Raw genomic sequence first — 14089 nt, 5'->3', positions numbered from 1 at the left:
TTGTCCAGAAAAGACGTCCTTCAAATTTTTTTTAATGTGTCTTCCAGAGTACGGTAGTTAAAATGTTCGTCACCATATTATAGCAAGATAATGGTTTCCCCGTTTAATCGAGTAGAGTAATGTACGTAAAATGTCTAACTCAAAGAGGCAAAGTCTCAGCCATTTATGAATGTTAAGGCTGTACATCACATGCCCTTACAGAGAGAACGTGAACATAGCATTGCGCATGCGTCTCTCTTATCAACTGAGGTCTTATACTATCGCTTGGTTAATGAGATATCACGTTTAAAATGTTCTTATATATACCTAAATACTTTTATAAAATAAAATTATAACAATTAAACGTTTTTTGATGAAATGTTCACAGTGCACTAGTGATGCACCAGTTTTAATTGTTTCTCAGCGATCTTTTCTTCTGAGTTATCGAAACGTGAAGTCAGTGATTTCACGGAGGGTAATTTTAACCTTGGGAACATTCCTTGTTATTTTTTCATTCTTTGCAACACATCACTGTGAACTTTTCATCAAAATAAGTTAATTGGTTATATTTTTATTTTATAAAAGTATGTAGGATCATAACATTTTGAAAAGTGATTTCTTTAATATAATTAGTGATATCTCATTAACCGAACGATATTTCCTCAGTTGATAAGAGAAACGCATGCGCAATGCTATGTTGACGTTCTCTCTGCAAGAGCATGTGTTCGTGGCCTTCAGTATAACGAAGAGATGTACACACATCGTGGCCTTCAGTATAACGAAGGCCACGATGTGTGTACATCTCTCTCTCTCTCTCTCTCTCTCTCTCTCTCTCTCTCTCTCTCTCTCTCTCTCTCTCTCTCTCTCTCTCTCTCTCTCTCTCTCTCTCTATTTCTCTTTGAATTGAGGATCTCAGTTACTGCACGCAGTTTAATGTATTTGTTTGGGTGTGATTTCTTCGACCGACATGTTGGAGAAAGAGTTATTTCAAATTTAATAAATTGAAATCAAGAAATATCAGCTATCTAGACAAAATTTGGTGACCTAATAGAAGAAAAAATTTCGCACATTTTGATGTAGATATAGTTTATACTGGTGAGTTCAATATAATCGGAGACATTCAATAGGCGTCAAGACTTTTCAGGCAATTCTAGTAGTCTCAACAACAAATATTACATATAAGATAAGATAAGATAAGATAAGATAAGATAAGATATACTTTATTGATCCTGAATGGAAATTATCATAATGTTACACATCATTCATCGTTATATTAGCACATATTTCTACGCTGTCATGAATTGATGAAAATACGTCGCTAATAAAAAGCAAGCAGGACATATGTCATACAAGCAGGAGTGAATTATTACCTCTTCAGACTCAAGAGCGGTCATCTAATAGACAAGATGAATTCAGTCTATCCTTTCACTTAACGAATTCACTTGTTCACGTTAAGTGTGCAAAGTGGATTATTTAACACAAAACTGACCACTCCTGATAATGCGACTTATTCTAAGGGACAACCCTTGGGTTAACTTTATACGTTAAATTGTGTAGAATGGGTATATATGGTTTCTTGAGGAGATATACTTTTAAAATGTCATCAATCTGATTATTTCAATTTTAAATTCATATGTGGACATTGGGTTCACATGATACTAGATATAGATAGTTCAAAGATGACGTCACTCAGGTCTTTGTTATTGTTTTTTGCCATCCGCGTTTATGAGTAATGCTCACTGAACTGTATTAACCTGAATATAAACGTTCATGGATACACACAGTTTTGTGTGTTGGTCCGTTATACTTCCGGATGGCAATGTTATGAGCTTCTTAGCCAACCGCATACTATCTATAGACGGTGTTTTTAGGGAAAGTAAAAAAGAAAAAAAAAAGCAATCGCTCAGAGCCATTAGACACGTGGAGAAGTTTTCCCGGTTTCCATAGCGTGAAACGGAAAATTGCTTTCTATCGCAGTACTTCCCGCCAACTCGAACAGGATAAAGGACCAACACACAAAACTTTGTGTAACCATGAGCTTTGAAAGTCTGGTTAATACAGTTTAGTGAGAATTACTCATGAGCATGGATGGCAAAAAACAATAACAAAGACCAGAGTGACGCCACCTTCGTTCTATCTATAGATAGAATGCGCTTGGCCAAGGAGTTCACAACATTGCCATCAGGAAGTATAACAGACCTACACACAAACTCTGTGTAACCATGAACTTTTATAGTCTGGTTAATACAGTTTAGTGAGAACAACTCACAAACGCGGATGGCAAAAACAATAACAAAGGCCTGAGTGACGTCATCTGCATACTATCTATAGATAGTTCGAAGATGACGTCACTCAGTTCTTTGTTATTGTTTTTTTGCCATCCGCGTTTATGAGTAATGCTCACTGAACTGTATTAACCCGACTATAAACGTTAATGGATACACACAGTTTTGTGTGTTAGTCCGTTATACTTCCGGATGGCAATGTTATGAGTTTCTTAGCCAAGCGCATACTATCTATAGATAGAATGAAGATGACGTCACACAGGTCTTTGTTATTATATTTTGCCATCCGCGTTTGTGAGTTGTTCTCACTAAACTGTATTAACCAGACTATAAAAGTTCATGGTTACACAGAGTTTTGTGTGTTGGTCCGTTATACTTCCGGATGGCAATGTTGTGAACTCCTTGGCCAAGCGCATTATATCTATTGCTAAGGGGTCAGTTTTATGCTGCGATGGGGAGGGGAGGGGCGCGGGAGTTGAAAATCAGAGGAATGTCTTGTCAATAGATAGAATGCGCTTGGCCAAGGAGTTCACAACATTGCCATCCGGAAGTATAACGGACCGACACACAAACTCTGTGTAACCATGAACTTTTATAGTCTGATTAATACAGTTTAGTGAGTACAACTCACAAACGCGGATAGCAAAAACAATAACAAAAGCCTGAGTGACGTCATCTGCATACTATCTATATCCAATGTGTACACCGGGTTATACTTCAGGTTATCGTCATCTTGGTAATGGTAGGTACCACAGAAAATGTAGGGAGATCAGAATGGACAACTGGTAGTACCTAAATAATTAGTACTCAGGAGGAAAAGATGACGGTGAGGATGATGATGATGATGATGATGATGTTGATGAGGATGATGATGAGGAGGAGGAGGAGGAGGAGGAGGAGGAGGAGGAGGACGACGACGACGAGGACGAGGATACTTAGCAAGGTTACTCGGTGCTTTATGAGAATACAGAGAAGGATGAGGGAGGTTAGCAAAAAAGGATGAGGTGGTTGAGGCGGGGGAGGAGGAGGAGAAGAAGGAGTAGGAGGAGGAGGAAGAGAAGGATGATGATGATGAGGAGGGGAAATGATAAGAAGGAAAATGGGAAAGACGACCATTCTGAGCTCTTTGAATATGTAAATTTCGCCTATGTGAACGGCGTGTAAAATAAAATACTCACGTATTTCGCAGTTTTTGCCGTAATATTCCAGGTTGGCGCAGTCACAGGTATACGTGTTGGGATCTTTGCCTGTCAAACAAACACCTCTGTTCTTGCAGGGGAACGAGCAACACGCGTTCTCTGTGTAGAGGAAAAAAAATATTATAATAGATATTTTACCTCAGGCATGTCACAAGATCGTTACTGTTATTTGTTTTAATTATCTCGATCTGGGTCTGGAGCATGTGTTACAAGAGAGAATATCTATTGTTCCCATCACTACAACTGTACAGAAAAATGAAAAACACACATATTCCGACACACAGCTTCTGATGCACACATTACGACACACACACACACACACACACACACACACACACACACACACACACACATATTCCGACACACATAGTCGTATACACAAATTCTGATGTACCCAGATTTGAGGGTTGTTTTTTTTTCTTTCCAAGTTGAGGTTCATTGAAATCGATCGATATTTGAAGGAGGACTTTTCTGGCCAAATTTTTAAATACGGGTTTTTCCAGAGTACGCCAATTAACTGGTTAACAAAGGCATATGTCGGTTTCAATAATATTTAGAAAACTGTCTTAAAGATGGATGGAATAGTCGTTTCGTGAGTGCCCTACATCAACAAAAAAAGATAAATTATGGACGAAAGATTACAATCGCTTTAAATTAGATATGTGGTGTGTGCATGGCGTGCATGATAAAAGTTATCAATTGACAGTTTAGTTGGGAGACGTGGGGAGGTTTCTCAACGATACAATCAATATCAGTTCCACGTCCGTCCGATTGAAGTCTTAGCTCATCTCGTTTGAATTGGGTTACTTTCAATGTGAGGCTAGGGAGAGGATACATTAAATATGAACATTTATATTGAGCATTTCAAATGATTTATTATGGCTATGCTCAATGTCTCATTTATTCCCCCAGCAAGCGATATGGAATTTCTTTGAATTTATTTCCAATCGATACAGTAGAAATCGCTTGTTTGACATCCTTTTTGTAGTAATGTTCTTACAGTATCCGCCACCGCATATAGATCTGAGTTGAGTAGGGTAATGTGTGTAAATTGCCTTACCCGGTACCCAAGGACGCAAACTTCGGAGCCAGAATTTTCTACGATCACTGTCACCCATCCGACCTCTTACAACGCTTAACATTGCTTAACTTTCGTGGACAAGACAAGACACCTTACCCGACTCCCGAGCCACGGGCGACACATAAAATGATGCGATTTAAAAATGTCGTACGCCCACGCCACCCTTATTTATGATGGATCTGTTTATCACAACAATAAATTTAAAAACAAAACAACCCCCCCCCCAAAAAAAAAAAAAAAAAAAAAAAAACAAAACAAAACCAACTCGTAGAAGTTCTCGGATCTGCCTTGAATTAGAGGAAGGGAGCATGACCACGCCCCTCTGACAGTCGATCGATTGTCCAACTAACAAACTATACGGTACTACCATCGATGGTATGCGTTTAAGTAAATACTCACTAGTATTACAGGTCTGATCAATCGTACATTCACAGAAAATGTTGTGTTACCTCTAGCGAATCTTGTGATCACACAACTCGAGGTCGAAAAACATTAACAAAGAGCAGAGTGAGATCAACGTCCTTCATTCTTTAGATAGAGCGAAGTTGACGTCACTCAGGTCTTTGTTATTGTTTTATGCCATCCACGTTTATGAGTGATTCTCCCAAAACTGTATCAATCAGACTATAAAAGTTACACAAAGCTTTGTATGTTGGTCCCTTATACTTCCGGATGGCAATGTGAGCTTAAAATCTATTGGTTGTAAATAACCGACTATATTTAATTGTCAAAGCGGGCTTGAGGGTGTGTCACAAATACCGCGTTTTGATTGGTCCTAAATCTACTGGTTAATTACTTGGACACAATATTTCTAAACAAACAGCAGCTAAAATAATTGAATATAAAAAGTAGAAACCCCTTGGATAATTTGCATAATGTTTAATTGCAGCTTTTGAAATCGTGAGGTATGACACTCAGTTTGTGACCTGTCAGTCCCAGGTTTGAATCCTGTTAAGGACGGAGAGAATTTCAGTTCTTGGAGAAGGCTCTAAGTTCACTTTTTTGGACGTTACTCAGGTTTTAAATAAATACAGTGCATATGGTTTCATGTCTCGTTGTATCGCTGTTGGATTGGGAACCCCTGTTTGTAAAGCACGTTAGGTTGAGTGTTTATTGGATAGTGTGCAAAATAAAATACACAACACACACACACACACACACACACACACACACACACACACACACACACACAATGCTACCGTCAAATAATAGAAGTGACTGCTATTCAGGTTTTCGTCCAACCGAGTCATCGATCACCTGATTTGTTGCCGTCCAACAATCGGATATTTCTTAATAAATAAAGGCAAATTAAATGTAAACACACTGCTTTGTACATGAAAGTTTTAAATAATATACCCAAGGGAGTTAATGGGAAAATGGCCTATTGTGACGATATGTATTTCGAAAGCTGTGAACCTATAAATTATTTAATAGATAGCACATTTTGCTATGTGACGGTGATGCTGTATGTCGCAAATGACTCGAAAACATTGGGGAAATATTATAATATCCCCATTGTGTGTTGTGATTTGGTATGTTGGTTATACAACATTTTATGCGTGCCCAGAATGTGTCAATGTGTTTCGCGATCAAATGCTACGAAAAGAAATGAGAAGTAGATGTGTTGGTAAGGGTCGGAGGGAGGGTGCGAGGCGGGAGTCCAGTCTTAATGTTGATGTTATCCATTATCCAACCTGTCCAAAGCGGAGAGATGGGGAAAGTCTTATGTAAACACGGAGAGATACGGGCTGATAATGTTGATATTGTGCAGTGAGACGCCTAATGCCTAACCTTGCAGGCATCATTTATAGTTTATAATAGAATTGTTATTCGCTCACCGTACAGTTTGTAACCTTTTCTCGAACGCTGCACCTGGAAAACGATCTTGTACCACGCTTCCGGCACAAATATTTTTTTTTGTCGAATACGTTTTGGCAAGCAATAGCTTTGAACGATACCATTCACGACAGTTAAACCATGCCAAGAAATTTTGCATTATATAAGGGCGAGAAAAAGACTTGGAAAGGGCAACGATTGTATCTTAAATTTTCATTAAAAAGAATATAATAGATCCCCCCCCCCAACCCCCAACAAGCCCAGAATAACAGAAAAATGTTCAGATCCAGACACTGATTTAAAAAATGAAGTGGTATCGACTACCAAACTCAGAGAGGCAAGTCCTTGAAAGTCCTTGTTGATGGAGTCACCGTTCGCATAATCGTTTGTGTTCATAAACGCAGAAACAAGAACAAAAGTGATGAGCAAAACACTTTAAAAAACACACGATTTAGATAAGTTATCTGAAATTTGAAATGAGTTACAATGGATTTGTCACTATTTTAAACGTAGTGACTCTATAAACAAGAGTCTAACTCAACCTTTGAAAACTTATTTTTTGTTTCTCCCACTCAAACTTTTCGTCTTAAAAGGCAATGACGTTTTTATTCCGACACTCTTTTACATCAAATGAAATGATTTTTAGAAACCCTAAAATGTGTGTTCAAGGATCTATCTGTTGTATTTTAAAGATGATGATGATGATGATGATGATGATGATGATAATGATGATGATGATGATAATTATGATGATAATGATGATGATGATGATGATGATGATGATGTGTGATGCATCATCATCATCATCATCATCATCATCATCATCATCATCATCATCATCATCATCATCATCATGATCATGATGATTGATCATATATAAAACTTTTCCACATGCTAAGAGGTGACTTGATGTAATGGGCATTTATATTTATACCAATTAACTGCCATACTAAAAAAAATCACGCATTTTAATAATGTAACCAGCTCGTCCTTCAAAGATTGATCAATTTAAATGCCCCTCACCTTGGCAAAATCTCTCAAACCTGGGACCTCCTGAGATATTCCTACTATTCCCAAATTTGAGATTTTTTTGTCAATATGAGGTCATTTAAATCGGTCGATATTTGAAGAAAGAGTTTTCTGGTCAAATCTTTCAATACGTGATTTGCCGGAGTAGAGACAGTTTACTGGTTAATAGAATAGAGAATACAGGGTATCCCTCCAAAAATGTATACACATGAAGAATAATTGTAACCGTGGAATTTTAAAAAAATATAATTATTTTATGTTAAAAAATATTTGTAAGTATCATTTTATTGTTTTGCACTAGTACATTTTAACTACATTTTAAAATAATAATTGCTTTTTATTAAAAACCCATATTTACTATTATTTTGATGTGTATATATTTTTTTGGGACACCCTGTGGCAATTACAGCAAGAGGTAAACAATTGAAGCTTTTGGTACTAAGATTCTAGATAAATACAATTCAGATTTATTGTGAGATGTCGATATTTGAAGGACGAGTTTTCTGGTCAAAGTTTTAAATACGTGTCTTTCCCAAGTACGACAGTTAAGCATGAATCTTCATATAATTTACATTTGTGACATATCTTTCAAGAACAGTATTATGTTGGTGTGAACCAGGTATAAATAATACAATCTGACAGCACATCTAATCTTTCGGCAACAATCCAATCACTGGCAAGGTTCATCCTATATTTAATACCCTAGAGTGAAGGTATCTTTGAGTGATAAGCATCATTGTGGGTTGCCGTAAGAATAGCATATTCTGAGCTACAGCGAAGGGATCTGTGACCAATCATCTCAAAAAGTGAGCTTTTCCATATACCGCAAAATACACTTATTGTGCTCAAAGCACTTTCCAACGGGTCCCAAACCAACAGCAACACATAAATTGGAGGGTGAGAAATGACACTTGATGTGCGATAGTACATTTTTTTCGACAGAAACAAACGCTGTTAAGGGTCAGGTACTCATTTTTCACCTGAATACGGTGAGAGAATGTGAGTTAAATAGTCTTTTCCAAGGACTCAACTATGCGCCGCTCAGAGCGAGGCTCGAACCCTATACCTCCCGATTCGAATGTGAGTGTCATACCACAAGACCACATAGCAGCACGCTACTTCATTCCGACATAATAACCAGGTAAACGTAGTGGGTCACACTTTCTCAAAGCCACACAGGCAGGGCTCGAACCCTGGACTATTTGGACTGGAGGCGAAGCCCATAGAGCTGAACCATCATGCTATCAAAGCCCACTTTGATATTTACGAGGTACGCCATAACAGTGTGTATAGCAACTTTTATAAAAGGGTGTGGATTCTATGTTAAAGTTACAGTAAGTGAAGCGTGGGATCATAAAATAGTCAATAGCTTTTAAGTAAAGCAAGAGGGAACATGTCTTTCGTATGCTCGATATTGTGATTGAAGCGGTATGTTTTTGTTTTTATGGGTTTTACGGCGCTTGGAAAACATTTGAGTCATATCAGCGCCATTAAAAACGAACTAAATGTTTTAGATTTACAATTAAAGCACCCAAGAAAAGGTCAGAATAAGGGGAATTGGTAATAGGATTCAATAGTCTGATGTCACGTCCGCCCAGCAACGAGCAGCTTGGTTCTAAACAAAGAAAATCGGTACTCTTTATTCTTCATGCTGGCTAGAACTTATTCACATGTCATGTGATCAGACTGTATGAAAATCAAAACATGATCAGATTTATAATGTCTTTCTCCTCTGGATACACTTTTATGCTCGTCGGAGAAGTATTTCATAAGAGCGTCCGCCATTGTTCCGATAGTTTAGAGCATGCAACAATGTACTTAGTTTGAGATCACCTAAAAGTCTCATCCAGACACCAGCACAGGATCCCACTAAGAGGAACACGCTCAAATGTTTACAAGTTACATTAAATACAAACAATTTGTCTATCAATACATAACAGAGAGGTTATTCACAAAGAAAAAGAATATCACCTCCCAAAACTAACACTATAAATTTGACTGTTTCCCTCTCAGCCAAGGATTCCGGCAAGGGCCTGGACAGCTTAGCCTTCATTAACTTGCAGTACTACTATTTCGTAAAATGACGTCACAACAGAAGGCCGCGATCATTGGAAGAAAGTGAAAAAATAGTTGCCGTCAATTAATGCTATGCGTTAGGTAAAATACTCACAACATCCACCAGCTAGACAAAACGTACAACCTCGAACGTCTATAGTATGGATTGATATAATAATTATGTGAGAACAAATAATTAAAATAGCTGTCTAAAAACAATAACAAAGAGCTGAGATGAATGAATGATTCATTTCATAAAACATTCAATCATGAGGAAAATGATGAATCGAGAATGAATTAATGAACCAGTGAATGAATGGTCAGAGTAATAAATAAATAACTAGATAAATAAACTCTTACTTACCAGCGCTGACTCCAAAATTTGACAACACAACCATGAGGACCAGAGTTGACAATACAGTCATCACACTTTGACGTAGGGAAACCATAATCCTCTCTCTCACAACTCACAGGTTTAGATAAATATAAACAAATTCAAAAGTAATATTGTTTGTTTGTTTGTTTGTTTTGTCTTAAGACTTTGAAATGCTCATCAACGATGTCACGACGAGTGGACAACACAGTTTTAAAAAATATTTCAGATATTCTCAAAAACTTTTCCTTTCAAATGGATGAAAGACGTTTTTCAACAGATTTTGTTTTTGTGGTCACCGGTTCAGATCAACATAAAATCAGCATTTTCTTTGAGAAATATAAGACGTTATTGATTATAATAGTATGATTATGGGTGAAAAATCTAGGATTTAATTTGTTTTTAAGCTCATATCAACTCGAAATCATTCACAAAATAACCTCCTCCCTCCCTCTCCCCCCCACACACACATCTATCTATCTATCTATCTATCTATCTGTCTATCTGTCGATCGATCTTCCTATCTATCTATTGTTGTCTTTATTTATCCATCTATCTCATATCTATTTATAAACGGCTTTCCAGGGGATTTTGGGTGGAATGCAGTTACACTTCCTTCTGTTCAGACCAGATATAACAAACTAGTAAAAAACTTTGAGGAGATTTACTGACACTGCATGCCCCTATGGACAAAATATCTTGTATACATTTTGATGTGTCGAAGAATTTTTTCTGACAAGCTGTGATTTATTTTAACCAGACCTGCCTACTTAGACCTTTGAACATTCGTTGTTTTGGGAGATTAAAATAGAAATCGCTTTAGTTAACTCTCATACAGGCCATCAATTTACCCTCACAATGATGAAATAAAGAGCCTTAAAATTATGCACTCTAGCATCAACCTTCATTTGTCAATTTAGTTTTAATGACTTAGAGACGCTGGTGAAGTTCTGAAATTGGATCCAACATTTCGTATTTCTACGATTTTTTTGTAATGGTAGGCAGGTCTGTTTTAGCCAATCAAAAATATGAAGTCCAATCTTTCCGGCCATATTTCATTTTAAAGGTGGGTTTTTTTTAAAATGGAGAACGGCGTACTTAGGAACAAAATCCCACAATGTTTTAAAGTTTGTCCAGACAAACTCTTGAATCAAATATTGATCAATGAAAATGGACCTCGTTTTGTCAAAAACTCTTAAATCTGGCACTTCCTTTAAGTCTCAGTTTAACAGTTTGTGACAAGATGAGGATCATATTAATAGTTTGATATTTGAGGGACGAATTTTCTGGCTAAACTTTTAAAAATGTGTTGTTTTTTTTTTCAGAGCAGGCCAGAGATGCCCTCCTTATGTGCCAACCAGCTTAAGTAATCGCCCTTCCACATTTCTAAGCACATATGAACGGTTTAAGGATAAATCGATACACTAAATTTTTCAAAAATCACATAGAAATTATTCACTTTTTCTCTCATTTTTTTTAAAGAGCCAAAGTCAAATTTCCTCCAGCACGGCGTTTCAGTGTTTCATATCAAAAATTTTAATTAAATAAATCCCTTGTTTTGATTGGTAAAAAATCTACTGATTATTCTATACCTGAATTAAACAGTACCGTGTTCCTTACTTGTGTCCAATACAGTAATACTATTATGAGAAAAACGCACATATTATTATAAAGTAATATAAAGACATTTCAAAGACTTGGTTATTTATAAGAATGGACAAAACGCATAATAAATTAAACAACCCCTATAAAACAATTAGACACAATGCTGATATTATACTAGTCCCGAATGAAAATGTACTTCTAATTATTACTCAAGTCACAGATCAAGGAACTGATGCAGGTTCCAATCGCTTTCACTTTATTTTATAACTCCTTTGGAATATTATTTGCCGGACATCAACTTCAGCGGATCTGTTGCCACAAAGAACGAGTTGATGGTTTGTTTCTAACAGATCTGGTTCAGCTAATGAATTATAAATAGATATCGAGGGCTGGTACACGGTAGGCAGTAAACAGTCGATACAGTGTCATTATCATGTCTTCAAAGAACTGGCAGTGGCGGCACGTTACTCTTGGAAGTTGCCCCTTTATGTTGGATCTGGAAGAATGAGCCTGTGGAAGAGAAAATGGAAATAAATTATTTCAAAATTTTGAAAGTGATGGTTATTTGTTATGATAATCGAGTTGTGGTCATGGTTGTTGTGATGATGATGATAATGATGATGATGACGACGATGATGTTGACGACGATGATGATGATGATGATGATGACGACGACGACGATGACGACGACGACGATGATGATGATGATGATGATGATGATGATGATGATGATGATGATGATGATGATGAGCCGTTAAGCAAACGGATTTATGATTTTTTCCTCTTTTCTGTTACGCGCGAGGGATGGTTAAAATTGTCTTTGTCTTTGAATATAGAATTAGTTTATTAAAAGATATGATTTTAATCCAGCTACTCATTTGTTATTGACTGGATAATAGAGTCGGTACCAATTCCGGTAGATTTTGTATTTTAAAGATCCGTGGAAATTGCCCTTTCCATGTGGTTTTGGTTTTGTATCTATAAATGAGATCATGGGAATCCTTTGCTGAGAGGAATGCTGTATGCAGAATTATTCTAAATAGGAGATGATATTTCGAAACCCTCGGGAGATGTTATGGGAACTGTTTTAGTTTTCTCCCCCGCGGGGGTAGAAAGTTCCCTATTCATTTGTAACCCAATTCGGAATTGGGGTACGAGTTTGAGTGTTAGTTATCATTATGTGTGAACTTGACTCTCTTGATATTATTCATTTAACGCCGTGCGACTGCCGTAGGGTTGGACCTTTTTCTTTAAGTGGTCCAAGATTTAGAACGTGAAAATGTAGATTGTTCTTGGAATTACACAATATAAATCTGTTCTATTTGAACAAGTTCCGGTTATCAAACTTTTCCGTGGGTGATTTTAATTAAAAGTAAACAGGCATTATATTTACAATCTTTTCAATACTGATTCAATTCAATTTTGCTTTCAACTAACGATGTTATGTCATTATGACAATTCTACTTAAGATATTTTTCCATTATAATAATTCTATATATAAAGCCATCCATGAATGTCTCCACCACCCTGCATTAATCCATTACAGACGGGGCTCCATTTTATTTTGACATGACATTCCACCTTACCGTTTTAGAGTGGTAAAGATTAATCAATTAAATCTAGTAATGCATCTCTTTTATCGTTGTTTCGAATATATAGTATTTTTTAAAAAAGTATTCCTTCAAAGCCATAACACCAGTGGAATTTTTCCCCCCGGTCCCACGGACACTACCAATTTTGCTTGCTACCCTTTGGATAGGACGCTAATCTAATCGAAAGTATTCTCCAACAGATCTAACAGACCATTCTACCCAGTCACTGGTGATCGGCAGTGGGGAAGAGGAGGGATCAGGAAAAATCTCGACTGCACCCAGGATCGATACCGGCCTCTTTGCGCCTGACTCACGGGCACTAACAACTGAACAAACGGGATATCCAAATGGTAAGTGGTAGTAATAAAGATTTGAAAGTAATTGGCAACCCCCCACCCCCCCTTCACTGTGAGAATGAATGAAAGCAGCAATGACAATGCTTTTGTGGCTTCATTAAAGTCCGGGTCGTGTCGAGATTTTGAGTTTCCTCATGATAAGAAAACATATTAATTCTTGTTATTGAAATGTACAAGCTGAACTAAAGCGTTATCGCATTTAGTTTCGTTGTAGTTTTGTCCATTTGGTACGAAATAAAGTCGATTAAATCGCTCATCGATTCAAAATTATACCCAGCTGTGGGGGCTGCCTGAAGGGTGGTACAAATACTGGGGAAATTGAATAAATCAATTCGGATGGAAACAATACTGAAGCCATTGTGACTTTTTCATTAGAATAATCTTAACTAGACGAATAGTAGGATTGTCAAATGGGGAAATTTACTTTTGTTGATTTTGAATTATTTCAGTATTTTCAACACAGTTAAAGGTACTTTCATATTTTAATCGACTTTATTTCGTACCAAAAGGACAAAACTACAACGAAACTAAATGCGATAACGCTTTAGTTAAGCTTGTACATTTCAATAACAAGAATTAATATGTTTTCTTATAATGACTAAAATCAAAATCTCGCATCTTAACTTTAAAATACTTTTTGGTATGTGATCCACACTAACATTACATCGTTTTGAGATGGTCGGTTACAAATAAATACAA

General features: G+C 36.8%; 1 protein-coding gene across 9 annotated transcripts in view; it reads right to left on the bottom strand.

Moving 5' to 3' along the window:
- LOC144979759 (prostaglandin G/H synthase 2-like) overlaps window positions 1-14089 on the bottom strand; it is a 69866-nt gene that overhangs the window by 19961 nt on the left and 35816 nt on the right. For 4 of the 9 annotated variants that reach the window (XM_078926791.1, XM_078926790.1, XM_078926787.1 and 1 more), the window contains exons 2-3: window positions 9829-10166; window positions 3443-3562 (exon numbers count right to left, since the gene is read on the bottom strand). In XM_078926791.1, coding sequence (XP_078782917.1) covers window positions 3443-3562; window positions 9829-9913 — 205 coding nt within the window. In that variant the 5' untranslated portion in view covers window positions 9914-10166. Of the gene's footprint in view, window positions 1-3442; window positions 3563-9828; window positions 10167-11638; window positions 11953-14089 lie in introns of those variants that run through there. The other 5 variants (XM_078926784.1, XM_078926785.1, XM_078926792.1 and 2 more) reach the window with 4 other exon arrangements.

The sequence above is a fragment of the Berghia stephanieae genome, chromosome 9, assembly GCF_034508935.2.
Source record: "Berghia stephanieae isolate SIO BIC M18660-M18661 chromosome 9, UCSD_Bste_1.3, whole genome shotgun sequence".
NCBI classification, from domain to species: domain Eukaryota; kingdom Metazoa; phylum Mollusca; class Gastropoda; order Nudibranchia; family Aeolidiidae; genus Berghia; species Berghia stephanieae.
The sequence above is the reverse complement of the archived record's forward strand: the minus strand, read 5'-3'. Positions and strand labels throughout refer to the sequence as shown.